This window comes from Ochotona curzoniae, unplaced genomic scaffold, assembly GCF_017591425.1.
Source record: "Ochotona curzoniae isolate NIBS_2020 unplaced genomic scaffold, NIBS_Ocur_1.0 contig_2688, whole genome shotgun sequence".
Taxonomy (NCBI): domain Eukaryota; kingdom Metazoa; phylum Chordata; class Mammalia; order Lagomorpha; family Ochotonidae; genus Ochotona; species Ochotona curzoniae.
In genome coordinates, this window is record NW_024465553.1 from 18554454 (window position 1) to 18580041 (window position 25588).

Here is a 25588-nt window from a genome sequence, read left to right on the forward strand (position 1 = left end):
GCTTTCTAACAAATAGTGGTGATGACATTGAGTAACTAGAAGCCTGTTGCACCCTTGGTGAGAATGCTAGCCACTATGGAACATAGTGCAGTGGTTGCTTGGCAGACTCACAGTGAGGCTACCGTATGAGCCAAGAATTCCACTCCTAGACATATGCCCCAAGTAATGAAGAGCAGAGACTTGGAGGGGTATTCCTGGAATCCACAGCACCACTATTCACAATATTCAAAGCATAGGTGAATCAGTAAGTGAAATGTGGTCCGTGCGTAGGATGGAGTATTATTCAGCCTGAATAATTTTCAGAGACACAGAAAGTAGAATGTCGGTTTCCAGGGCTGGGAAGAAGTATGTTTAATGGGTTAAGTTCCACTTTTGGAAAATGAAGAGTTTTGGAGATGGATGGTAGTGTTGGTTGTGCCACCACGTGAAGATATGTAATAACACCAAACTATACACTTTGACAATGATTAAGATGATAAATTTTATATGTGGGAAAAACCCCAGCATTTGCTTGATTATATTGTCCTTATGAAACATGTGATTTTTACCCTAGAGACTTTTCTCTTGTAAATTTCTGCTTTATCAAATCTACATAGAGCCAGAACAAGGGGACATTCATATTGCTGCTTCAAAATGAGCTACCCTGTTTTCTCTTTGCCCCTCCAGTTCCCGTGTCACCTCCCCTACCTATGAAGTTCAACTTTAATTGGCAAAGTTGTTACATTTCTATTTCCTGGTACCTCTTATAACATGCATCATGTGCCAATATTTTGTTTGTTATGTTTTGATCTTACTGATTAGCCTTGTACGTTGCATGCAATCAGTTATATCAATGACATGTTTTTAATCTTTGAAAGGACACTGTTAAAATTTGCATTACCCTGTGTTTGTGGATCCCAAAGACTTGGGGACATAGTGTGTCCTGAACTTAATCAAAGATCACCACTCCAGCCAGCCACAAAAGTTTTGCTCTTAGTGTTTTAAACTCCAGCAGTTGCATTATTCTGAGCTGAACTATTATTTTAAATGGTACTCTTGTTTGTTTTCCGTAAGAGGAAGTAATTTTTCTTTAAGAATGTCATTTCAAAGTGCCAGGTGTCCCTTTTTGCCTCTTTTTCCATATCATGATTCTCTAAAGTGATACTCTACAGGATGCTCCCTGCGTTCTTGCAACCTTGGTTTAGAAGGAGTGTTTCTCTCTCGTTGTGATAGGACTCCGAGCATCTGGATGTCTACTGGTGACAGAGGGCGGTTAAGGGACTCTGGAAGCAAACCTCATGGAGCAGATTGTTCTGGAGAGACTTCCATTTGGAGCTTCCTAGAAGATGGACTTGTCTCTATAACTGGTGGCTTGTCTTTGTGGCTCCAGAGTCTGTGTTTATGGGGTTGCTGGTTGTCTGGTGGATAGGAAATAGAACCTGTTGGATGGAGGCCTGACGCTAACTTTGGCGCTTGGTGTTCATTGCCTTCGTCTTCATACTTGCAGATTCTTCCCACAAGATGGGTGGAGTTGGCGGGCATTAGTTTGTCTTTGGGGCTGTTTCTGTCTCCCTTGAACCACAACCTCACTCCTTTCCTCCCTCTCCCTGGCAGGCTTGGGGACCAGTTCTACAAGGAAGCCATCGAGCACTGCCGGAGTTACAACTCAAGGCTGTGCGCAGAGCGTAGTGTGCGATTACCCTTCCTGGACTCGCAGACTGGGGTGGCCCAGAACAACTGCTACATCTGGATGGAGAAGAGGCACCGAGGCCCAGGTGAGCCACGCCACTCCTGCCTGGCTGGAAGTGGAGGGAGCATGGGAGTCGGGGAAGAGTAGGGCAACAGCGCAAGGTCCTCCAAGCTTTTGAAAACTCAACTGCTTTAATAGACACCCCGAGGAATGAGACAAGCAAGGATGGGGGCTTCCACTGAAGCTCCAAGTAGGAAGAGAAGACACTCAAGATTTTTATCCCAAAAGAGAAAGCCAGCTGAGCAGGCCTCACCTGTCTGTTGTTGATCACAGGCTGGGAATCTGCACGAAGATCTGGGGGCAAGGGCTTTCACCCAGTCGCTGCCCCCAGGTCCCTTGTATTCAGGAAATGTGTGTAGAAACAGCATCACTGTCTAGGATTTTCTCTGGACTAAACAAAAACATTCCTGACAAACTCATCAGTCAGGTGAGTTAGCATGTAGCTGGGCTGTTATTGATATTATTGTCACTGTTATGAGAAAACATTAAAAATCTTAGATTAAATCACATTAGAAGATAATTTTGGTGAGAACAAAATCTGAAATCCATGCCCTGTGTTTTTGTAATATGCATGCCTCGTGAATGCTTGCATTTATACACCAGTGTTTTAGACTCAAACAAAACAAACAAACAAAAAAATAGAATAAAGACAGGTGGGTTTGAATTAGTAATTTTATTTTTAAAAGGTTTTGTTTTTTTGTTTGTTTTGCTTTTATTTATTTATTTATTTATTTTTTGAGAGAGAGAGGGAGGAGGGGAGAGACTGGCTCACTCCCCAGATACTCAGTCCAGGTCTCCCGCATGAGTGTTGGTAACCCAGCTAGTCGAGCCCTCACTGCTGCCTTCCAGAGCGTGCATTAGCAGGAAGCTGGAATCCAGAGTGGAGCCAGGATGCAAATGCACACACTCTGATACGGTTTGCAAGCTTCCCAACTAGTGTTCTCAGCTGCTGCACCAAACACCTGCTTAAACAAGTTTTATTTTTGAAAAATTTCAAATGCATATAAAAATAAAAAGTCCAAGAGAAGGCTTCTCTTCACTGTATCCCAGTGTCAACAATGACCAATTGATGGACAATCTTGTGTTATTTGTCTTCACCTCCCACTTTCCTTCCTGGCCCCAGATTATGTTGACGCAAATCCAAGACAATGTGTTATTTCATCTGGAGATGTTTCATTCTGTATCTCCAAATGATCAAAACTTAGAACAAAAACAGAAACACACCCACAGTTGTTATCAAAGTGCAAAGAATCAACAGACTAATAACACAAACATTGATTTTTTTTTTCCCCGTAGTTTAAATCAGGATCCACACAGGGTCCTGGCTTTGAAATGGGTTGATGTGTCTCTCAGGTCTCTTAAACTCAGTAGGTCTCTATGCGTCTGCCTCTCCTTCCTTCCTACACGGTGTCTGTGGAAGCAGCTTGGCTGTTGGCACTGCAGGATTTCCTGGAATCTGAATTCCCTGACTACATCCCCGTAGTGTTATTTGTGTGACTTGGTTTGGAGACTCAGGCAGGTTCATTTTGTGTGTGTGTGTGTGTGGCAAGAATAATTCCTAAGTGGTGATGTGTACTTTCATCAGGAGACTCATATGGGCTCCTTATCTCTCCTCTGCCAATGTTAGCAGCCCTTGATAATTGTCTATAGTCTTTTTATTCCATTAAAAGTTGCCAATAGGTGATATTTTCTTGGAGGTTTTCATCACCCCTCCCCCCCAATTTATTAGCTTTGTTACTTCTGTAAAGACAAACATTTTCTCTTAAATTTTGGTTAGTGGGGGCTACAGTACACAGACGAAAAGCAAGAAAAGGATTTTTTTTCCTATCTTTATTTGACAGTATTCATAAAAATAACAAATTTATCTAGTAGTTTCTTTTTTTTAAGATTAATTTATTTTTATTGGAAAGGCAGATGTACAGAGAGGAGGAGAGACAGAGAGGAAGATCTTCTGTCCGATGATTCACTTACCAAGTGGCCGCAACTGCCGGTGCTGCACCCATCCGGAGCCAGGAGCTTCTTTTTGGGTCTCCCACATGAGTGCAGGGTCCCAAAGCTTTGTGTCATCCTTGACTGCTTTCCAGGCCACAGGCAGGGAGCTAGATGGGAAGTGGAGCTGCCAGGATTAGAACCAGCGCCCATATGGGATCCCGGTGTTCAAGGTGAGGACTACCATGCTGGGCCCATACCTAGTAGTTTCAAAAAGTAGCTAATGAGAGTTGTTATTTTGTTCCATATATTCTGAATCTACAGAAAATGTATTCTTAGAATGCTTCAGTTATCCTGTCTTTGATAAGCAGTTCTGGCCAGTCTGGTATTGTGAAACAATCCCAGTAGTTTCTGAAAGCCTCCCTGCTATCCTAAAATGAAGAAAAAATGTGTCAGGCTTACCTTGTATACTTCCTGCCCCAGACTCGGATTAGTCATTTCTCTTAGCAACACCATTTGTTTTCTGTAGGAAACACTATTTGGAGGCCATAAGCTGGTGGTTTTTGTTGTTCTTGGATTGGTCATTGTTTCTGGACCTTTTTGATGAGGATTAGAAAAGTAAGATTTTTTTTTTTAAAGAGAAAAATGTGTTACTAATACTTCCAGTTGAATTCAAGTAAGTGTACAGTTTTTACTTGATTTTCTTAATCCTTTGTTTCTCTAAAAAAAGTTCTGAGTATCAATGCTGCATCATTTCTTTCGTTTGCTGTCTCTTACACACACACACACACACACACACACACACAATAACAGCAAGATTCCTGGAAACGTGTTTTTTTTTTTCTTTTCTTTTCTTTTGCAATTCTTTTTGTCTGTAGGGATATCCAATCACGGACACAGAATCAAATTTCTGTGTTTTAAGGTCACTTAATATAGTTTCTGTATACTGTTTTGCCACTTACACAGTACACTTTGGGGTTTACCTGCTGTTTTCCCTTTTTTGTTTATCAAGGATTGCTTTGAGTAGGGAGTGAGGGGATGATTCCATAAATTTTTTCTTTTTTAAATTAACTTTTGATTTTGAAAAAGTTATATTTCCTACTGGAAATTGCAAACATACCACTGAGAGAGTCCTGTTCTTCCACCTTGTTTTTCCCGACATGGACATATGTCAGGACATCAAGATCAGAAAGCTGGCGTTGATGACCTGTGCATATGTACCTGTGCAGGTGAGCTTAACCACCATTACCACAGTATTCCGTAACTACAGAGGTCTCCCTGTGCTCCTTATGATCGCACCATAACTGTAAAGGTTCCTTTTACGGTCACATCCAAACCTCCCTCTCATAAAAACCCCTTCTCTTGACTTCCTCTGTAACATAGTTACCCACACATATCCTCTACTCACATTGAAAGCCATATCAGTGTTATAGTTGTTGCTGTAAGTATCAAACATAATCTAGGAAATGTAGGAGAAATGTTTATTTGCTTATATTTATGTGAACATTTTATATTATGTTTATTTATATTTTAAACTTATGTTTCTGCTCTTTTTTAGTCTTCTTGTTGTGCAAAATTTTCCTTGTTATTATCTCTTATCTGATGCAATATTTTCTTTAGCAGTTTTTTTGTTTATTTTTCAGAGTAGCTTTTGTGGTGACAACTGCTGTTTTCCTTCTTCTGAGAATGGCTTTATTTTTTCCTTTATTTCTATATTTCTAAAGGATATTTTTGCTGGGTATAAAATTCTCATCTGATAATTTCTTTTGGTATAATTTTAATTTATTTATTTGAAAGGGAGAGAGAGAGATACAAAGAGATCTCTCATCCTCTGGTTCACTTCCCAGATGCTTACACCAGCTGAGTCTGGGCCAGCAGTTGGGAACTCAGGCTGGGTCTTCCATATGGATAACAAGGACCTAATTACTTGAGTAGTGGGTCTCAGGTTATGCAGTAGTATTGCTGCTGGAACTCAGAACTGAGCTCAATGTAGGCACTTCAGTATTGGATATGGGCATCCCAAGTAGTATTTTAGTTGCTTTCCCAAATGCTTGAATTCTTTTTTTATTATGTTTTATGATTTATTATGCTTGTTTATGTTTAAAATGTTTTGCTACTTCGCTTGATGGTTTGTAATGAGAAATATGCTGCTATTTAATTGCTTTTTCAAATGAGGTATCAATATTTTTGGATTATTTTCAAGACTTTTTTTTCTTTAGATTTTAGACGTTTTTGATGTGTCTTAGCACAGATTTTTTTTCCTTTTTGGTCTTTATCCTGTTTGAAGAGTAAGCTTTTTGAACCTATGAAATTTTTTTTTGGCCAAATTTGGAAAAATTTCAGCCATTATCTCTTTGAATATTTGCACTTTTGTCTTTCCCACTTTCCCCAGTCTCTGTACTCTAGTCATCCAAATGTTAAGTAATTTCCGATGTGTATTCTTAGAACTCTCATAATTTTAAAACTCTCATTACATTTAGTCCTATGATCCATTTAAAATTTTTAAAGAATTAATTAATTAATCAAATCCAGAGACATAGACCAAGTGAGAGAAATCCTTTGGTTCACTCGCCGAGTGTCTGCAATGGCTAGGACTGGATCAGGCTGAATGTAGAAGAGCCCATTCTAGGTCTCATGAGCACAGCAGGGACCCACCTTCTTGAGCCATCACCTTCTGCCTCCCAGGATGCACATAAGCAGCAAGCAGGAGTTGGCAGCAGATCTGGAACTTGAAGCCATGCCCTCTGATATGGAATGCAGGCATCCTTAACACTATCTTATCTGCTAGGCTAAGTGCCTACATTTATAATCCATGTGCTAAGATCATTTTGTTTTTTTAGAGGGAGATTCCCAGTTATTCCAGCATCATTTATTGAGAAGACTAGCCTTTCTCTTCTGAATGGCCTTTATACTTTTGATTAAAAATTGTCCACATGTATGTGGGATCATTTCTGGACTCTGAGTTGTACTTTAATAATCTGCTCATCTGTTGCTCACCTAAGATTATCACACTAGTCTGATTATTGTGGTTTTCTAGAGCATCTTGAAGTTATATATTATCCCTCCAATCTTACTTTTTAGTTTATCCATTTGTACCAAAAAAAAAAAAAAGTACAGGATTTTTGACTGGTATTGTACTGAATCTGTGTATCTGTTTTTGGAAAATTGACAATTTTAAACTCCTGTATCTCTTGACCTGTGAATATGGCATATCTCTCCATTTACTAGTATTTTTAATTTTTTCTGCAACTGATTTTCACTGGGTAAAGTTTTTCCCACTTTGGGCTAAGTTTATCTCCAAGTACTTAATACTTTTTGATACTGATATGTGTGAAATTTTAAACATTTTAATTTGATTTTTTTCATTTCTCATGTACTTTTGTTTGGTGAGGGACTCTGCAGTGACCAGAGCTGAGTTGGTCCGTAGCTGGGAGCTGGGAGTTTCAGCCAGGTCTCTCAAAAGGCGATGAAAGCTATCTGACTGTCCTCCACTGGATGTTAGCAGGGAGCTGGATGGGAAGTGGAGCAGCTTGGACTCGAACTGGCGCCCATATGGGGTGTGTGGCAATTAAGACCAAGGTTTAGTCTACTATGCCATAGCATTGCCTGCACCCCCCTTCCTCTACCTTAAAAGATTTGTTTATTTTTTATTTTGAAAGCAGAATTACAGAGATAGAAGGATAGATAGATAATTTGTTATAATGTTTTATACTTTTTTTTACATTTGTTGGATTTGTGTTGCTGAAGTGTAGTATTAAGAGTTTTTGTGTCTGTTGGAAAGATTGGTCTATAGTTTTTTTCTTCCTTTTAATAGAGCCTTTGTCTAAATTTGGATAGCAGGATGAGGCTAGTCTTATATAGTGAGTTGGGAACTATGTTTTTAATGGTATTATGGAAGAGTTTATATTGCTATTCTTTCTCTGTAAATGTTTTGTAGCATTTACCAGTGACTATAAATGGATCTAGAAATTTCTGGTTTTTTAAACATTGATTTATTTTTATTGCAAAGTCAGATATATAGAGGAGGAGAGATAGAGAGGAAGATTTTCCATCTGATGATTCACTCCCCAGGTGACCACAACAGCCAGTGCAGAGCTGATCTGAAGCCAGGAGCCAGGAGCTCTTTTGGGTCTCCCACATGGGTGCAGGGTCCCACAGCTTTGGGTTGGGACCTGCTTTCCCAGGCCACAAGCAGAGAGCTGGATGGGAAGCAGGGCTGCTGGAATTAGAACTGGCGCCCATATGGGATCCTGGCGTGTTCAAGGCGAGGACTAGCTACTAGGCCACCACTCCAGGCCCAATCTGGAAATTTCTTTGTGAGACTATTTTAATGATAAGTTTAATTTCTTTGATAGTTACAGGACTATTCAGGTTATCTCTTCTTGAGAAATCTTTGTTTATGATTTACGGAATTTATCTGTTTTATCTGAGTTGTTGTAATTAGTTGCACTAAGTTATTCATAACATTGTTGCATTATGCCTTAAATAAATGTAGAATCCATTATGTATTCTTTTTTTTCATGTGTCAGTAATTTGAATAGTTTTTACATTATTTTAATTAGAGGCTTACCAAATTTATTGAACTTATTAATGATAGCTTTGAGTAGAAATATTCTTTTTTTTTTTTTTCAAAGATTTATTTATTTTTACTGGAAAGTCAAAGTCAGATATACAGGGATGGGGAGAGACAAGAGGAAGATCTTCCATCCGCTGGTTCACTTCCCACGTGGCCACAGTAGTCAAAGTTGAGCCGACCCAAAGCCAGGAGCCAGGAGCTTCTTCCAGGTCTCCCACATGGGTGCAGGGTCCCAAGGCTTTGGGCCGTCCTCAACTGCTTTCCCAGGCCACAAGCAGGGAGCTGCATGGGAAGCGGGGCTTCCAGGATTAGAACCAGTACCCATATGGGATCCCGGTGACTTCAAGGTAAGGACTTCAGCCACTAGGCTACCTCACTGGGCCCAGGAATTGTTCTTGCATTATAGCTTTCTTCCTTGATTGTTATTTTCCATCTTTTCCCTTTTGAGTTTAGTTTTCTATTTCCTGTTTCTTAAAGTGACAGCTGATCTTATTGGTATGAGACTTTTCTACTTTACTATTACAAACATTTTCCAAAAATGATTTTTTCTAAATACTATTTTGGCCTCATTTCATACAATTTCTGTTATTGTTTCTGTTTTTCATTAAGTTAAAAACATTTTTCTTTTGGATTTCTTTTGTTGCCCATGGATTATTTAGTAGATGTATGTATTTAGTTTTCGAACATTTTTGGGATGTTTCCCTAAGCTGTGCCCATTATTTACTTCTGTTTTCAAGATTTATTTTTATTTATTTCAGAAATCAGAATTACAGAAGGAGAAAGAGGGAAAAAGAGAGGGAGGGAGATCCTTTTGCTGGTTCACTTTCTGAATTGCCATCATGGCTTGGGCTGGCCCTGGCTAAAGACCGGATTCTGGAATTTGTTCTCCTTCCCTCAGGTGGTTTCAGGGGCCCAAGCCGTGGGCCCATCTTGTGCTGATTTCTTAGGATCATTAGCAGGTAGCTGGGTCGGAAGTGCAGCAGCAGGGTTTTCTAGCTGGCACCTGTATGTGATGCCATGGTTGTGTGCACTGGGTTACTCTGCCACACCACTATACTGGTGCCATTGCTTACTTCTGATTTAATTCCATATTGTCAGAGAATACTTTTATCTCTTAAAGCCTTTTTAATTCGTTGTGAATTGTTTTATGGTGCAAAATATGGTCTATCTTGACAAATGTTCTTTTGCTCTAGGAAAGAAGATGTATTTTGCTGTTGTTGCATGGAATGTTCTATAAATATCCCATGGTCATATGGATTGATAGTATTGTTTAAATATTCTGTAACTTTGTTGATTTCCCTGTATTGGGAACTATGAGAAGTGTTGAAATTTCTTATAGTAATTGTAGAGTTATCTAATTGTATATTCTATTAGTTTTGAAGTTCTATTATTTGGTGTATAAAATTTGAGATTGCTACATTCTCTGCTAAATTGATCAATTGGTTATGAAACAATTTTTTTATCTCTACTAATATCGTTTACTATGAAAACTATATTGTCTAATTTTAATATAGCTACTCCAATGCTCTTTTAATTAGTGTTTACCTGGTATATATTTTCATTCTTTTACTTTTAACCTATTTGGACTTGTTAAAAGTAGTTGTATTTTTTTATGGACAGCATGTAGTTGTATCTTGCTTTTCAAGTATGATCTGAGAGTTTGTTTTTAAATTTGAATATTTAGACCACTTACATTTAATATGATTACCATTATAGTTAGGTTTAAATCTATTGTTTTGGACTTATTTTCTATTCCATTTTTTAGTGTTTTTACCCTTGTTGTTAATGGAATATTTATTGTCCCATTCTTTTGTTATATTTTGTCAGTTTATTAGCCATATTATTTTGTTATTGCAGTGATGGCTTAGTGCTTGTAAAATATGCTTTTAACTAATTATAATAAATGTCCAAGTTATTCTAATTCACAAATAGTTTGAGAATTGCTGCAATAGTATTGCAGTAAACAGCATTAGGCACCATCCCCGACTCCTAGTCCCTGGAATCCGTGCATGTCACCTTATGTGCCCAAAGGTATTTTGTACATGTAATGAGGGACCTTGAGATGGCCTGAGTGTTCTGGATTATTAGGTAAGCCTAATAAACTCACAATAGTCCTCATAAGAGGGGGGTGTGAGAGTGGAAAGGAGATGCGGTGATGGAAGCCAAAGTTACACGATGGCGGAAGTGGTCCTGGGTCATTAAATGATGTTAGCGGACTCTGGAAGCCAGAGAAGGGAAGGATGCAGACTGTCCCAAGTGCCGGCAGCACGAACACCACCCCGTAAACTCGTTCTGCTCATTGTGCCTTCCAACCTCCAGAACTATCAGGTAGCCAGTATAGTGTTGTTGAAGGCCTCTATGTTTGTGGCAGTTTGTTACAGTTACGACAGGAAATAAATGCAAAGATATTGTTGTTTTTCCTCAACTGGCCTTTATACAGTTGGATGTATATTTTACTTTATTTGCTTTATTTAAACTGTATTTCTTTTAGCCTTTTGAAAGACAAGGAGGGTGGGTAGGGGGAGGGAAAGAAGGAGGGAAGGAAGGAAGGAGAGAGAGAGAATGTGCGAAATGAATTCTGTCTGCTGGTGACTCCCTGAATGCCTGCAGCAGCTGGGGCAAGGACACACTGAAAGGAGGAGTTGAGAACCCAGTCCTGATCGCCCCTTTGGCTTGCAGGGGCTCAACTGCTTGAACCATCGTCTGCTGTGAATTTCTTAAGCCCATGCACTCTCAAGTGAGATGTAGGGTGTTCCAAGTAGTGTCCTAACTGTTGTACCAAAGACTGCTTAGTGTACATTGTATTGTTACGTATGATATCTGCCTCATTGTATATGGACATTACTTTTGTGTGCATTGTCAGTCAGCTTTTGAAGAGGTTTAGATAATAAAGCTGTCTTGCATAATTAGTCATGTGCTAAACGATTCCTGCTGCCCTTCATTCTTTTGTGTTGGTCCAGATGTAGGACTGGCAACACTGTGCTTCTGCCTAAAAGACTTAAAATAAATAAAAAAGCATATCTTATAGAATAGTGTGGACCTGCTGTCCGTGAGGTCTTTCTGGGCTTTTACGTCTTAACTCTCCTGAACTTACCATAATTTTTTGAAAGATATTTTTGCTGGGAATAGAATTTTAGGTTAAGTTTATTTTTTCTTGTAGTATCTTAGTGATACTGAACCACTCTTCTTGTTGTTTCTACTGAAAAATCATTCTTGTCTTTGATCCTTTTCCTGAATATTTAAAATTTTTGAGAGAGAGAGAGATCCAGTCTATCCCATCCCATCCCTTCCCATCCCAAATATGGTTCACTCAGCAGAGGCATGTAATGAGTAGAACTGGGTCAGAGCCAAAGCTGGGAACCAGAAACTCAATCCCAGTCTCCCACTTGGATGGCAAGACCTTGAGTCCTCACTGCTGTCTTCCGAGGTGCTGCATGAGCAGGAAGCTGGAGCCAGGAGTTGAATCTAGTGTGGGATGCAGGCATAAGCACTAGTCTAAACACCCACTCCCTTTGGATACTTTTAATATTTCTTTTTTCATCACTGTTTTTGGGTGGTTTTAATTATGATGTCATTTGTGTGGCTTTCAGCACTTAGCAGAGGGCTCTGACTTCCGGTAGTGAGCTGAGATGATTCTATAGTCCACGCAGTACTCCCTGCATCACCAGGGCTTTGGTCTGGTGAGTAGGAGCACATGCTGGCATCTGTGCAGCCAGGCACGGTGACCGTCCCTCCTCTGGGATGGTTCTTATCCTTCCATTTAGAATAATCCTGTGCAAACATACACCATTTATGTATTTGTGTTGGTAAAAAATATATTCTTCATACTGTTTTCTACCTTGCTGTTGTCATTTCACCATATATTTCTTTGCAGTATGTCGTTCTCCCCTCCCTCCTCTCTTCCTCCCATCTCTCCTCCAAACAGCTTTATAGTATTATTTTTGGGTGTGTATAGATTGTTATTTAACTACATCTCTATGGAAGAACCTTTGAACTGTTTCCACTATTTTTATGTTATAAAAGCATGCTACCGTGAATACACATTTTTATATTTTTGCTTGTGAATCTGTGCTATAGATGACTGAATTGGTATTTCTGGATCAAAGGGCAAAGGCATGTGAAGTTTCATGTCAGGTTGGAATCAAATGCAGCAACTTTTTTTTTAAGACCCAGCAACTTCTAAGGCCCTTCCTTACATTGTTATCCATTTGTTATTTGTTTATTTGGAAGCGTTAGTGACAGAAAGGGAGAGGGAGGAAGAGATCTTCCATCCACTGATTTACTCCCCAGAGGACTGCAGCTACCAGGGCTGGACCAGGCTGAACTCTATCCATGTCTCTTCTTTGGGTAGCAGAGGTCCAAGTATGTGGACCATCCACCGCTGCCTCCCAGGGTGCACATTAGCAGGGAGCTGGATGGAAAGCAGCGCAGCTGGGTCTTGAACCAGTACTCTGATGTGGGATGGGAGCATCCCAAGCGACAGCTTAATCCACTGCTCTGCAAGGCCCAACCTGATCATTTCTGTTATTTCTTAAGAAAGCCTTATGTTGAATTTAGGAAAATAGGTCTTGGTATTTTCTATCCTCTTTATAATTTTCTGTATCCCTTATTATAAAGCTTTCCTTCCTGTTCCTGTCTCTGAGTAATGGGTCATGTGGTGTAAAAGGAAAAATAAATTCTACAAGAAGTGGCTTTGTTGGAGTAGGTGAGCTGGAGGCACTTTTCTACATGGCTTTGGTGTGAGGAACTGTATTCCTTTTAGGGCAGGACTGAGTCCTGCTGCATCTGGACTAGCAATGGGATGGCTTGCTGGGGATTTAGGCGATGGAAAGATTGTATTCGTTGAACTGGACTCGCCTTAGAAGCTGGGTGAAGGGTCTTCCCAAAGCCCATGGAGAATGCACATTAGCGCTCATTCCGTTTTTGCTTGAATGTTTTAAATACCCTCCTGTGGCCTTAAATCAGTTACTTCATCACCACTGGTCTCACTGTGTTCAGCCCTTGAATAGCTGCTCTGCTAGGGTTTTGCCACAATTAGATATTAGTGAGTGTGACGGGCTGGCCTTGTCCCTAATAACTAGAGCACAGGAGCTGTCAGCTTTCAGTGTGATGGGAGGGTCTTGGGAACCCCTGGGCAAGAAGAAATGGGTGTAATCTTACCTTCCCTGGGCAATCTTGGCACAAGGGGTACTGGGTTTGTGTGAGGGAAGGAGGGAGGGAGGAGAAAGAGAGAGAGAGAGAGAGAGAGAGAGAGAGAGAGAGAATAAATATATGAGAATGAGGGAGCTGATGCCTGTGGGAAGGAGATGAGTAGTGTGAACTAGATAGAGTCAGGCTGAGTCCTAAAATGAGGTGGCAGGTGCCCAGCACTGCAGATATTTAGGGAATAGTTCAGAAAGACATCGTTGGAGGGAAGTGGTGGTCCCTGAAGTCAGGACAGCCCTTAGATAGGTCAGGGCTAAGAATCAGGAGATGCCACTGCTGTACGTACTTGCGAATCATCTTGCCTGCCCCTCCAGCTCTCCCTAGGAGTGTGGTTCTTCCCTACAGCTGCAAGGTTGATACACGTGGGCCTTTTCTTTCTTTCTTTCTTTCTTTTTTTTTAAAGATTTATTTATTTATTGGAAAGTCAGATATACAGAGAGGAGGAGAAACAGAGAGATTTTCCGTCTGATGATTCACTCCCCAAGTGACCACAACAGCCAATGCTATGCCGATCCGAAGCCAGGATCAAGGAACTTCTTCTGAGTATTCCACACAGGTGCAGGGTCCTAAGGCCTTGGGCCGTCCTTGACTGGTTTCCCAGGCCACAAGCAGGGAGCTGGATGGGAAGTGGAGCTGCCGGGATTAGAACTGGCGTCCATATGGGATCCCAGTGCTTTCAAGGTGAGGACTTTAGCTGCTAGCCCACGCTGCCGGGCCCAATACACGTGGGCCTTTTCAGCCACAAACACTGACTGAGCCCTTGTTATGGGCATGGTAGGCACTGGAGTGTAAATATGAGTAAGATTTGATGGAGTTTCCAGTGGAAGTCTTTCTAGCTACTGTGTGTGCATGCATTTGTGTTTCAACAGTATTGGACTGGGCTCATGCACCTGCCTTTTCAGTAACCACGTGAGCAGTTCCTGTGCTCTAGTTACTAGGGACAAGAGCAGCTTTCATACCCAGTCTAACTCATTATGCTTTTGTCTGCTTGCAGTCATGGAAGGTGTTAACTACCCAGTGTTGTGGCACATGTTGGGAGCAAGATCTTCAAATGGTCCTTTCCCATCCTTTCCCCTCTTTTGGGTGGGGATGGGGAAGAGGACAAAGAGGTAGCTGTGTTGGGATTCCTAATTTGGATCCTTGAATTCTGTTACCTGGTTCTGAGCAGGTGTGGTCACTCCCATTTCTCTCTTGGCTTGTTGGTTGACTCACCTGCAAATCCAAGTGCATGCATGCAGCAGAACGCTAAGACATAGAGGGTTCTTGTTCACCATTGGGATGGAGGTAGATAAATTGGCACATGTTACAGAAAGGTAGATTTTGATACAACATAATTGCAGGATTTTATTTATTTATTTTTTTTTAGAAGAGTTGGGGATAGCAGTATGGCATAACAAGTTAGGCTGAAGCCTGCAATTCCTGTATCTCATATGGGCAGTTTGTGTCTGACTGCTCCACTTCTGATTCAGCTCTCTGGGAAAGCAGTGAGGATGGCCCAAATGCATGGGCTATTGCCACCAACATGGGAGAACAAGGAGCTCCTGTCTCTGGCTAGGCCCACCCCTGGTTATTGGTGCCATTGGGGGAGTAAATGGAACTCTCTCTCTGTATGGTGTGTATGGTGTGTGTCTTCTCTGTCTCTATAACTCTGCCTTTCAAATAAATACTCTTCAAAAACATTTAAAATGTAAACAAACAAACAAACAAACAAAAAAAACCAAAACGAGTGTTGGCCGATGGTGGAGCAGTCTGTCCCAGGAAGTGATCAGGAAGTGATCATTGCAGTGTGGGCACAGTGGCAGCTTGGGGATCCCTTACTGACCTGCTGCAGGGACATCTTTTCCTGGTTGACTGGGACTGCTGTGTTCCAACCTGGTACTGGGAAAGAAGCCACTCCAGTTCTCTGCTTCCCCATTTCAATCACCATTCCTAACCCCATCAACCTTCCCTCTCTTTTCTAGCCCACTTTATCTTCTGGATTCTTCATAGTTCTTGCCTTGTCATTCGGAAATGCTCTAAACCCTCAGGATCCACCTGCTGAACTTGAGTAATGTGTATAGTACGCTATTTGTCTGGAGTCTGCTGACCATTGAGAATCAAGCCCATCATGTCAAATTTTTCTGCAAAGCCAGTTCTTTCAGCAAGTCATTCCCTCTTCCTCTCCTCCCCCCCCCCCAACCTCGTGTGAGTGTGTGTGTGTGCCTGGCATGCCCATGCTTGCACATTGGCATGAGGATTGTAAGTAGAGCTGTACTCACAGTAATGGAGAAGCAGTGTGCTCAGCGGGGTGTGTGAATGGAGGGGTAGCTATGGCCTTCATTACCAGGGAGGACTGTCCCCCCCACCCTTTATCTCCCACCTTCCAGTTTCCTCTCCTCCATATCCATCCCTGGCCCCAGGCTCACTCCTCAAGGTTAATTTCCCTGACAACAGCTATGCCTCTCTCCTCCTCCTCCATCCTCCTTGCACACATGCATGGGCTTTGAGTTATGTGCCTCCTGTTCTAATGAGATAAACAACCTAACTCTCACGAGGCTCTGCTGCTCCCTCCACAAGTGCAACTCCAGGGCTGAGTGGGTTGGCCCTTTATAAAGGAACCCTGGTGCCTGTCAGCTTAGCAAGGAGAGCAAAGAAAGGGGTTAGGAGCCCCAAGAGAATTCTTGGGGGTCATTTGCTTGTTGAGACAGGGTGGATTCAAATTAGACATCAAAAGGAGATCTGTTCCCACCCTGTTGGCTAAGGAATCAAATAGCAGCACTTGGTGGATGGCATGGAAACCGCTTCATGCCATGTGAACAGAGTCCAGGTCTCCTCCAGGTCAGCTAACTCATTGCATTTGTCCTATCTTCATGGGGGTAGAGTGCTTCCTCTGAGTATAAGCTAACCCCTATGGCCGCGCGGTAAGGTAAGGTGTTTGTAATGCACTTGTCTTAAAAGTGAAGACACAGACTCAGAAAGGTGTTGGGATGTATTTCTGGCAAACAGATGCTGTCCCTTCCTGCACCAAAGAGCTTTTCCAACCCACCAGAAAAGGAATGGTACAAAAGCAGTTGCCTTCTTTGGATGTTCAAGTTACTTACTACAGTTGACTCTCCCAGAACTATGTTCCTATAGCTCCACACAAAGTAGCCCGAGGGTCGCTGACCCACAAGCACGTGAACTCAGAGAGACAAGGGAGGAGCTGGACACCTGTTGACAGCATTGTGCTTTGGCGATTTTGACATTTTCAGAGTTCTAGTCTGGATCAACCTTTTGTTACCGTCCTGCTCCTGGTCAGGTCGAAAAACCAGGAAGTAGCCTATGGGGCAGGAAGGAAGCCAAAGGCACAGAGTCTGCCAGTTATGGGGCTGGCAAGTGGGCACTGGTCACAGCTTTTTAAAAAAAATATATTTGAGAAACAGAAACACCCACCCACCCACCATGTGAGTGCTCCATGCTTTCAACAGATGTGATTGGGCTGGGGAGAAAGCCAGGTTTCCCACGTGGGAAGTGATAACCCAGTTACCCACATCATTCCGGCTGCCTCCCAGGTCTGCATTATCAGAAAACTGGAGCCAGGTGTTGGCAGTGGCTGTCAAACCCAGTCATTCCAATGCAGGATGTGATCATTTTCTTTTTTGTTTTTGGATGTGATCGTCTTAACCAGTAGGCCAACTACCTGACCTCAACTCAGCTCTGAGCCCGTTTTTTGGACTGCTCTGGGATATCTTGGATCTGCGTGGATGAGTCTTTTGGAGCTGAAAAGAGCAGGGACACTGTTTTTTTCCCCTTTCTTCCATTTGAGTCCAGTTGGGTTCTAGTGCAATTTATTTGGTAAGTATTCCTTGCTCTGTCAACTACTGTGTACTCAATGTTGGGAATCCTGCAGAAGGACATGGTTTTCTGCCATGCTTGATCTTATAAAAACAGTAGGGGAGACCATTTAGTAGGCAATTAATTACAATACCTTGGGGCAAATACAGGCAACCTTGGGATGCTATAGGAAAGGCCATTAAGCCAGTCTTGCTACATCAAAGCAAACATGTAGACAGTAGCTAGGTGATGTTTAGATAGCCAGAAGTTCTCAAATGTTGTCAGACCTACAAAGTTCTTTAAAAGAATACTTTCCTGATTCCTTCGTCCATCTACTTTGAGATCTGGCACGTCTCGCATGGATTTGTGGCCTTGGTGTTTTTGAGAAGTTTTCTGGGTAGTTTTAGTTTCAATGTAGGTTAAGAATCACTAACCTGGGCATGGTGTGATGGCTCAATGGCCAAATCCTCATCTTGCAAGCAACAGGATCTCTTATGGGTACCTGTTCATGTCCCTGCTGCTTCACTTCCCATTCTGCTTGTGGACTGGGAGAGCAGTGGAGGAATGCTCAAAGCCTTTGGGACACTGCACTCACATTAGAGACCCAGAAGAAGCTCCTGGCTCCTGGTTTCAGATGAGCTCAGCTCCAGCTGTTGCAGCTCTTTGGGGAGAGAACCAGTGGGTGGAAGATCTTTCTCCTCTCTGTAAGTATGATCTGCCTTTCCAATAAAAGTAAACAAATATTTTTTTTAAAAAATCAGTCACCCAAAATAAATAAGGATTGATATATAATTCTAGAATGTGGAGCAGGGTGGGGGAACCTCTATATTTGGCCTTCTTCAGGATCCTGGGGGACACTGTCCTTGGAGGTGGTATAAAAATCTGAAAGAGTTTTAGAATCAGTGCAGCATGACAGGATCAGAGATGGTGCAGCCCTGGAGTGAGTCACCCCAGAAATGCTGGGCTCTTGCCAGTGGTGCCTCTCCTCAAGAAAGGTCACGATTGGATCTCCCATGGGGTGGAGCACACAACTGTTTCTTATTTGTTCATTTGGTTTTCTGTAAATTGGCTCAAGTCAAATCCTCAGAGCCCCAGGATCCTCCTGCTGTGCAGAAGCACAGGAACCAGGAACCCTGTCAGCTGCAAACCTCCTTGGCTTCTGAGTTTCAAAGGGAGAGAGACCAGAGTCTCCGACTTGTCCACAGTCATGCAAGCTGGGGGAGCAGGCGTATGATTGAAACAATCTTAACCCACAACAAGGCCTAGACATGTGGGTTTCTTTAATGCTGGGTAGCTGGCTGTGCTGTCAGCCAGACCCAATACGTAGGTAGAGATGACTGGTAAGAGTGAGACGTGAGTGAATGGGATGTATAGATGGTGTGTGTGTAGATGTTCTCTGCAAAAGCAAAAAAGAAGATAGCCCCCCCCCCCCCGCCCCTGTTCAACTGTTAGGGACCCTGGAATGAAAGACAGCAGATGGGATGAAGCCTGTTGTTTTCGGAGCTCAATGGTCCTGGCACTCTCATGGGAGGCTCTCTGCTGCTGACAGCTGTCACAGGCTCTGTGGATCTATAGGTGTTGCCATTGTGGCTTCCAAGGGGAGTTGGAACATGTTCCTTCACTCAGTCCATTCCCTCATTTGGTTTTTCCATGTGTTGGACCCAGGTCTGATTCTGGAGATTCTGATGAGGATGTGACAGACAAGTCCCTGAGCTCACGCACCAAGCTTTGCCATCTAGAAGGGCTTGGTTGGTGGTTTCTTCTGGGGACTTGGGCATTCTTTTCAGATTGCAAGTCACCTTGCCAATCTTAAGCACCATCCTCATCTCCCTTCACCCCCTGGTCATTACTCTTTCCTATGGCCTGTGGCCTAGGGTGCTGAGCATGTGTCTGAGCATGTGTTTCTGGCTGCTCCATTATGTACCACATGAGCCACAAGAGTGTCATCTGGCCTCCCTGGGTATTGTGCTTGATAATGATGCTGGTGATGTCAAAAGCCCGGCAGAAGGAGACACTGTGGTCCCTGAGCCCTAAATGGGCCAGATTCTGTAAGGCCCAGGAAAATGGGCAGGGCTATATAGGTATGCTAGCTGTGCAGCCCACAGAGCCTGACTGAGTTAACTCAGGTGGAATTGTGTGGCAACCAGTAGCTAATGGGCAGTACAAGAAGACATTGGAAGTAGATGCAGCTCTTTTGATCTTTTAACCTTAAATGCTTCTCAATTCAGGCAGACCCAAAGGTAAAACTGCAGTGTTCTTCAGCTCTACCTTGAAGGGAGCCTGCTTAGCCTGGACTAGACAGAGGCAGTGGTGGGAAATCCATTGCCTTGGAAATTATGGCGTGAGGGCAATTCTGGAATGGTTCCTCCTGGGGACCTTAGCTCCCTGTGATCTTCTCCTTAAACTAGGAGCATCAGGATTGGTCTTGGTTAAGTGATGGCTGCTTCTGTGATGGACCTGCTCAACAGCATGGTGGAGCAGACAGTCAAGGTCCTGGAACCAGATGGCTGGCATTCCACCTTGCCTCTGCTGTCGACCAGCTACGTGATCTTGACAAATCATTTTCCCATTCTAGGCTTCACTTATTGCTCGCTGTGAATGACAAGAACATTGAGCAAGGCCCCTTCCAGCCTTGGAGCCTTTAACCTTCCTTGTTTTTGTCCACACAGGCCTTGCCCCAGGCCAGCTCTACACATACCCTGCCCGATGCTGGCGCAAGAAGAGAAGGTTGCATCCCCCTGAGGACCCAAAGCTGCGGCTGCTAGAAATAAAACCCGGTGAGTACCTGCTGGGGGTCAGTGGATCTGTGATGGAGAAGACAAGGGCCCAGGAGAAGGTGCATGGAGCTGAGTTTTTCAGGAGAGTAAACATGCATGGCACTCAGTGGGGAGTCGCTGTGCTTGCTCGTGGGTGTAAGCAAGTCCACATGTGCCCCTTGAGCTGCTCTCCCCTTAGGCTGTCTCATGTCTTCTCCTCTGTCTGCACTCTTGCTACCCTATAGGAGCAAAGGAAATAGCAACAGAGGCAACAGGCTTGGGGGAACTCACCTTTGCAGCACAGTCGATGGTGCTGCCATGCTTGGGGGCCGTGCTGTGCCTTTCCTGTGGCTTCAAACAAACCTAGCGTATCCTGGGTTGCTTGTTTCTAAAAAGAGACTGCACCATAGACCTCCCATGCCTCCACCACACTATTATAAACCCGTGGAGGATCTTGGCATGGACATGGGCCAGTCTGCTAAAAATAGAACTCACCTGGGCATAGGAAAGAGTTTGAGTTCACAGTTTACTCCAAGGTTATTTAGATTGTTTTGTGGCTTTGTAAAAGCTAGTGGTAGGTTTTTCTTCGCTTCTGGTCTGCAGGTGTCTTCGGCAGCAAGGTCTTGGAAAATGTGTATTATGAAAACAGTATGCATGGATTTAAAAAAAAATCTTATATCAAAGCAAACATCCTTTATTTTATTATAAGTGTTATTAGTTTTAGAGGGGGGGGGTCTATCCTGTGGTTCACTTTCAAGTGACCGTAATGACTGGACTGGGTGGAGACTGCAGCTGGGATCTGGGACCTCATTCTAGGTCTCTCACATGGAGGCAGGTATCCAGCTATTGGAGCCATCACTGTTGCTTCTGTCTGGGTTGTAGCAAGGCCAAGTGCTAATTTGAGCTTTTGGCTTTGGGGGAACCTCTGTTTGGAGGGTGCCAAAGGGTGACTCTGGGCGCACACACACAGCTGACAGCTTGTCGCCATCAACATGGCATTGTGGACAGCCATGGCTGCCTGGCAGTTAACTCACTCTTTCCTTTCAACACTGACCCCTGACCTTGCTGCTGCCTCTGGCCCTTGACCTTGCACTTGCCTCATTCCTTCCTTCCCACACTTACTCCTGAGACTGCATTTGCTCTGTGAAACCTCCACCTACAGCTTTTGGGGATGTTTTTACTCATAGGTCATGATTAGCCCAGGTTTCACTTCCAGAGCAGTTTCATTTGGTAGGGGTGGGTGGGGGCTAGATTCCTGAGTGCTCTGTACAAGGTCTTCAATGTCCTTACACAATTTATAGATGCTCACAAGTACTCCAGGGTGAGGACTGAAGCTGTCCTTTCCTCCCACTCCTTGGTGTGACACAATCCAATAGAAATATGAGCATAAAGCAAGCTACATGCGTCATTTTACATTTTTCAGTAGCCACATTAAAAACAGGGAGAAGACACAGGGGAGAATGAATTTTTAAAGTGCATTCTATTTAACCCAACATATCAAAAATACCATTATTTTAGCATGTCATCAACATAAAAATTATGAATGAAATCTTTTATATTCATCTGTGTAATAGTGTTTTTTTTTCTGAATTCCAGTGTGTATTTAATACTTCCCCACATTTCATTTTGGACTGGCCACATTTCAAGTGCTCAAGAACTACATGTAGCCAGCTGGTGGTACCCATGTGGTTAGTGTAGTCCTAGAACCAAGGTTAGTGAGTGGTCCTGACCCACAGCAGGAGCCTCACTTTGGGCCTCATCCCAGGTTCATGGAGTCTAGAATGTGCATCTCAATGGGGCTCCAGTGTATCCCAGAATGGGTACTACCATGTGAGCAGCATTGCTCTTGGAGACTGATGTGCAGCTGGGCTGCAAGTCAGCCTGCTGTGATTCCGTATCTATGTTTTTTATTAGGCATGCATGATTTTTGATAGGAATAGGTTATTTGTGGGGAGGGGGCTATGGTCAGGGATCCCTGCTTCCTTGCCCTAGCTCTATAGGTTCTGATCTGATGGGAGTGACATGGATGAGTGATAAGGTGACCCCTTGGCTCTTACCTGAGCCAGTTTCATTCTACCCCATTCAGAGTGCTGCAGTTGATGCCCTAGTGAGGACTACACACACACCCAGCGGCTTGTGTGGACTTTGACGGGAGGATATTACTGAGGCACCTGTCACTTATTGGCTTTGACCTCTGGATGTATTTCTCCATCTGTAATATAAGCTCCTCTGTGATTGCCCGCTACACTTTCAGGTTCATTATGATGATGAAACATGCCATTTATATTTAAAAAAAAGATAGAAGAGAAAGAAAAAAATCCCAAGTCATACCTACTTTTTTTTTTTTTTAAGATTTATGTATTTGAAAGGCAATTACAGAGAGGTGGACATACAGACAACAGACATGGGGCAAGGGACTGGGGTGGGGGGGGAGAGAGAGAGAGAGAGAAGGGGGGGAGAGAAACAGACAGACAGAGACAGACTGAGATGAAGGAAGAGAGGGAGAGAAACTTCCATCCAATCCATTCACTGGTACACTCCCAAATGGCTACAATGTTGGGATGTGGGCCAAGCAAAGGCCAGGAGCCCCCGAACTCCATGCAGGTCTCCTGTGTGGGTGACAGGGTCCTAAATACTTGGGCTACCTTCTTGCTTTCCCTGGCACATTAGCAGAGAGCTGGGCTGGAAGTGGAGCAGCTGGAACAGAACCAGCATGATGGGATGCCAGTGTAGAATCTATTCATGTACCAGGAATTACATCTATATGGTTATCATATGCCCCTCCTCCTGCTCTTCTTCGTGGTTGTGTGTGTGTGTGTGTGTTAGTCTCTTTTAAGAAATTGTAATAAAAATAATTTTATATATTTGTAGGCTACATTTCAATACATGAACACAATATATACTGATCAAATTCATCATGATCAAAATTTACCCCCTCCCTCCTTCTTACACAACATGGTCACTTTTCATTTTGCTCTAACTTTATGATGTTTCGTTGTGTATTGGAAATATCAGTAACTAGTTTCCCCATTTCATTTTTATGATTACGTACTATTGCTGTGTATGACCATACTGCAGTTCGCTTAAACAGGCTCTTCGAAACTTTTGTCTCCAACTCTTCCAACTCAGCCAGTGTTGCAGTGAGTGTCTTGTATGTACATTAGAACATCTTACATGCAATTTGTTAATGTAAGGAATTTTAAAAGTGTTTATTTACTTGAGACGGAGAGAAAGCTCTCTTCCATAGGTTCATTTCTATGTGCTCACGGCTGGGCTGGGGCTGCAGCTGGGTGCTGGAAACTCAATCTGGGCCTCCCCCGTGGGTGACAGGAGCCCAGCTGCTTGAGCCTTTGCTGCTGTCTCTCAGGATGTGCAGTGGCAGGAAGCGGGAGTCAGGAGCTAGAGGCAGGTATCAAGACTGGGGACCCCAGTGTCTGACACAGGTATCTCAGCCACCAGGCCAAACGCCTTCACCCTGGCTTTTGAAATTCATTTATTTGAGAGGAAGAGAGAAAAACATGATATTTTAAATGTTTGCCATTATTTTCAAACTATTTGTTCTTAACATTTACATAAAAAATCTTAATTGCACTGACTGACACTGATTGGGTCTTCTTTTATAATTAATTCACAGGCATTTAGCCCTTTAAATTGCCTTAAATATCAGTCATTTTAAATCTAGTATTTTGAGGTACAGATAGGTTAAGAAACATGCTGAAGAAGATACAGCAATTTCTGTGGCTGTAGCAGAGAATCTAGGTGGTGTGATTTTTTCTGCTTCCTTGGATTGCTGATATGTGTGCCAACTTACAGGAGCTTTGGAGAGGGGAAGTATTGGGGAGGATGTGAGTGCCTGGTTTGAGTCCTGGCTGTGCTTCTGATTCAGCTTCCTGCATGTGCGTACCCTGGCCAAGGTAGTAGAGAGGCTCAGTAGTTGGGTCCCTGCCACCCATAGGAGAGATCCAGGGTAAGTTCTGGGCTCCTGACTTCAACCTGATGCAGCCCTGATTATTGCAGGTATCTGGGGAGTGAACCAGCAGATGGAAGAGCTCTCTCAACTTGGTCTCTCTGTCTTCTAAAAAAAAAAAATCAAAGTTAAAAACATTTTTAGAAGACAAACTTTAACAAAGGTTTTCTCTTAGAAAATTTATTTATGATTACAAAACTGATGTATGTTAATTATTAAAACATACTAAGAGATAGCTAGGAGTCCTGCAGTCATGAATGTCAGAAGTTCAAGCAGCCTAAGTGAAGGACGGTAAGTTGACTCATGGAATAGTAAATCCCAGGGTTCTCCGGGCTTCAGGTATAGCTGCACCCAGGCACTCACTGAGGTAAGAGCTGCATTTCTCCTCCCGGGGCATGCAAGGTGTCTTCCAGTAATTCCTGGCTCAGGAGGTGCCATGTCCAGCAGAAAGGCCAGCCGCTTCTACTGCTATGGCCAGGAGGTCCCAGGAAGGATGGATTTGATGGTGAGGTTTCTGATCACCTCACTCACCACCGCCGCCCAAGGGACAGAATACCAAAAAATGACCATGGTCACAGTCAGGGTCTGGACAGCACACTTGGTCTACCAAACTTATTATAAAGAATTGTTGTTTCTGTCATCCCCTTGATCTCTACCACAGCCCCAGAGGGTAGAGAGAGCAGAAGGGGTCAAAGTGGCAAAAGACCAGCTTAGAGGTCGGTGCTGTGGTGCAGTGCAGCTGATTGGGATGGTGCCTGGAACACCTCCCTTCTACATGGGTGAGTGCTGGTTTGAGTCCCGGCTGCTCCGCTTGCAATCCAGCTCCCTGCGTATGTGCCTGGGAAGGCACTGGGAGATGGCCCAAGGGCTTAGATTCCTGCCATCCACATGGGAGGTATGGAGAGAGTTCCTGGCTCCAGGCTGTGGCCTGACCCAACCTCAGCTGTTGTGGCCCTATGGGGAGTGAACCAGTGAATGGAAGCTCTTGCTTTCTCTATCACTTTGCCTTCCAAATAACGAAATGAATAACTCCCTTCCCAAAGTTTAAAAAAAGTCCACTTTATTGGGAAGGAACCTGGCTGTGGACTGAGCCAAGGAAGGGCTGCTGTGCTACTCATGTGTCAGGAAACTAACATTTCATCACTGGTAGAACTGATGAAAGAAGGAATTTTGTGAGTGTTTTAAGGTTATGTGTACCAGGCAAACATCTGTATTCCCCTTTGCTGTTGTTTCTGTTCACCATGATGTGCTTGTGGAGTGTTTGATCCTTCTGGCTACTGACACTGACTTTGTCCACCTGGCCTCACTGCCAGAGTGCAGGCTGCTTGTGGCTGAGCATGGAACAGCTGCGTTCCCAGCTGACTGTGGGCCTGTCTCATCCTTGGGGGTATGTCTGCCGTGAATTGGGAGGGGGCATGAAGAAGCCCGGGGCTACCGATCGGCTGTGGCCACCTCCCCGCCACCTGCGCCAGGTGCTTGCATCTGAGGTGCTTTGAAAGGTTTCCCTAGCCCTGACCCCAGGCACGAGGCTTTAGGTTCTGGAGGTGGGGGGCAAAGGTCAAGCCTGAGACCCTTTCCAAAGGGAAGAGCCCCCAGCCTCTGTGAGGATGGAGCCCCAGAGGTGCAGCTGCATC

The 25588-nt window shown here is 43.5% G+C and overlaps 1 protein-coding gene across 9 annotated transcripts in view; it reads left to right on the forward strand.

The window, feature by feature from the left end:
* The window catches only part of DPF3 (double PHD fingers 3), a 264129-nt gene that overhangs the window by 120335 nt on the left and 118206 nt on the right, over positions 1-25588 (forward strand). For all 9 annotated transcript variants that reach the window (XM_040975349.1, XM_040975344.1, XM_040975347.1 and 6 more), the window contains exons 2-3: positions 1594-1754; positions 19901-20008. In XM_040975349.1, coding sequence (XP_040831283.1) covers positions 1594-1754; positions 19901-20008 — 269 coding nt within the window. The remainder of the gene's footprint in view (positions 1-1593; positions 1755-19900; positions 20009-25588) is intronic.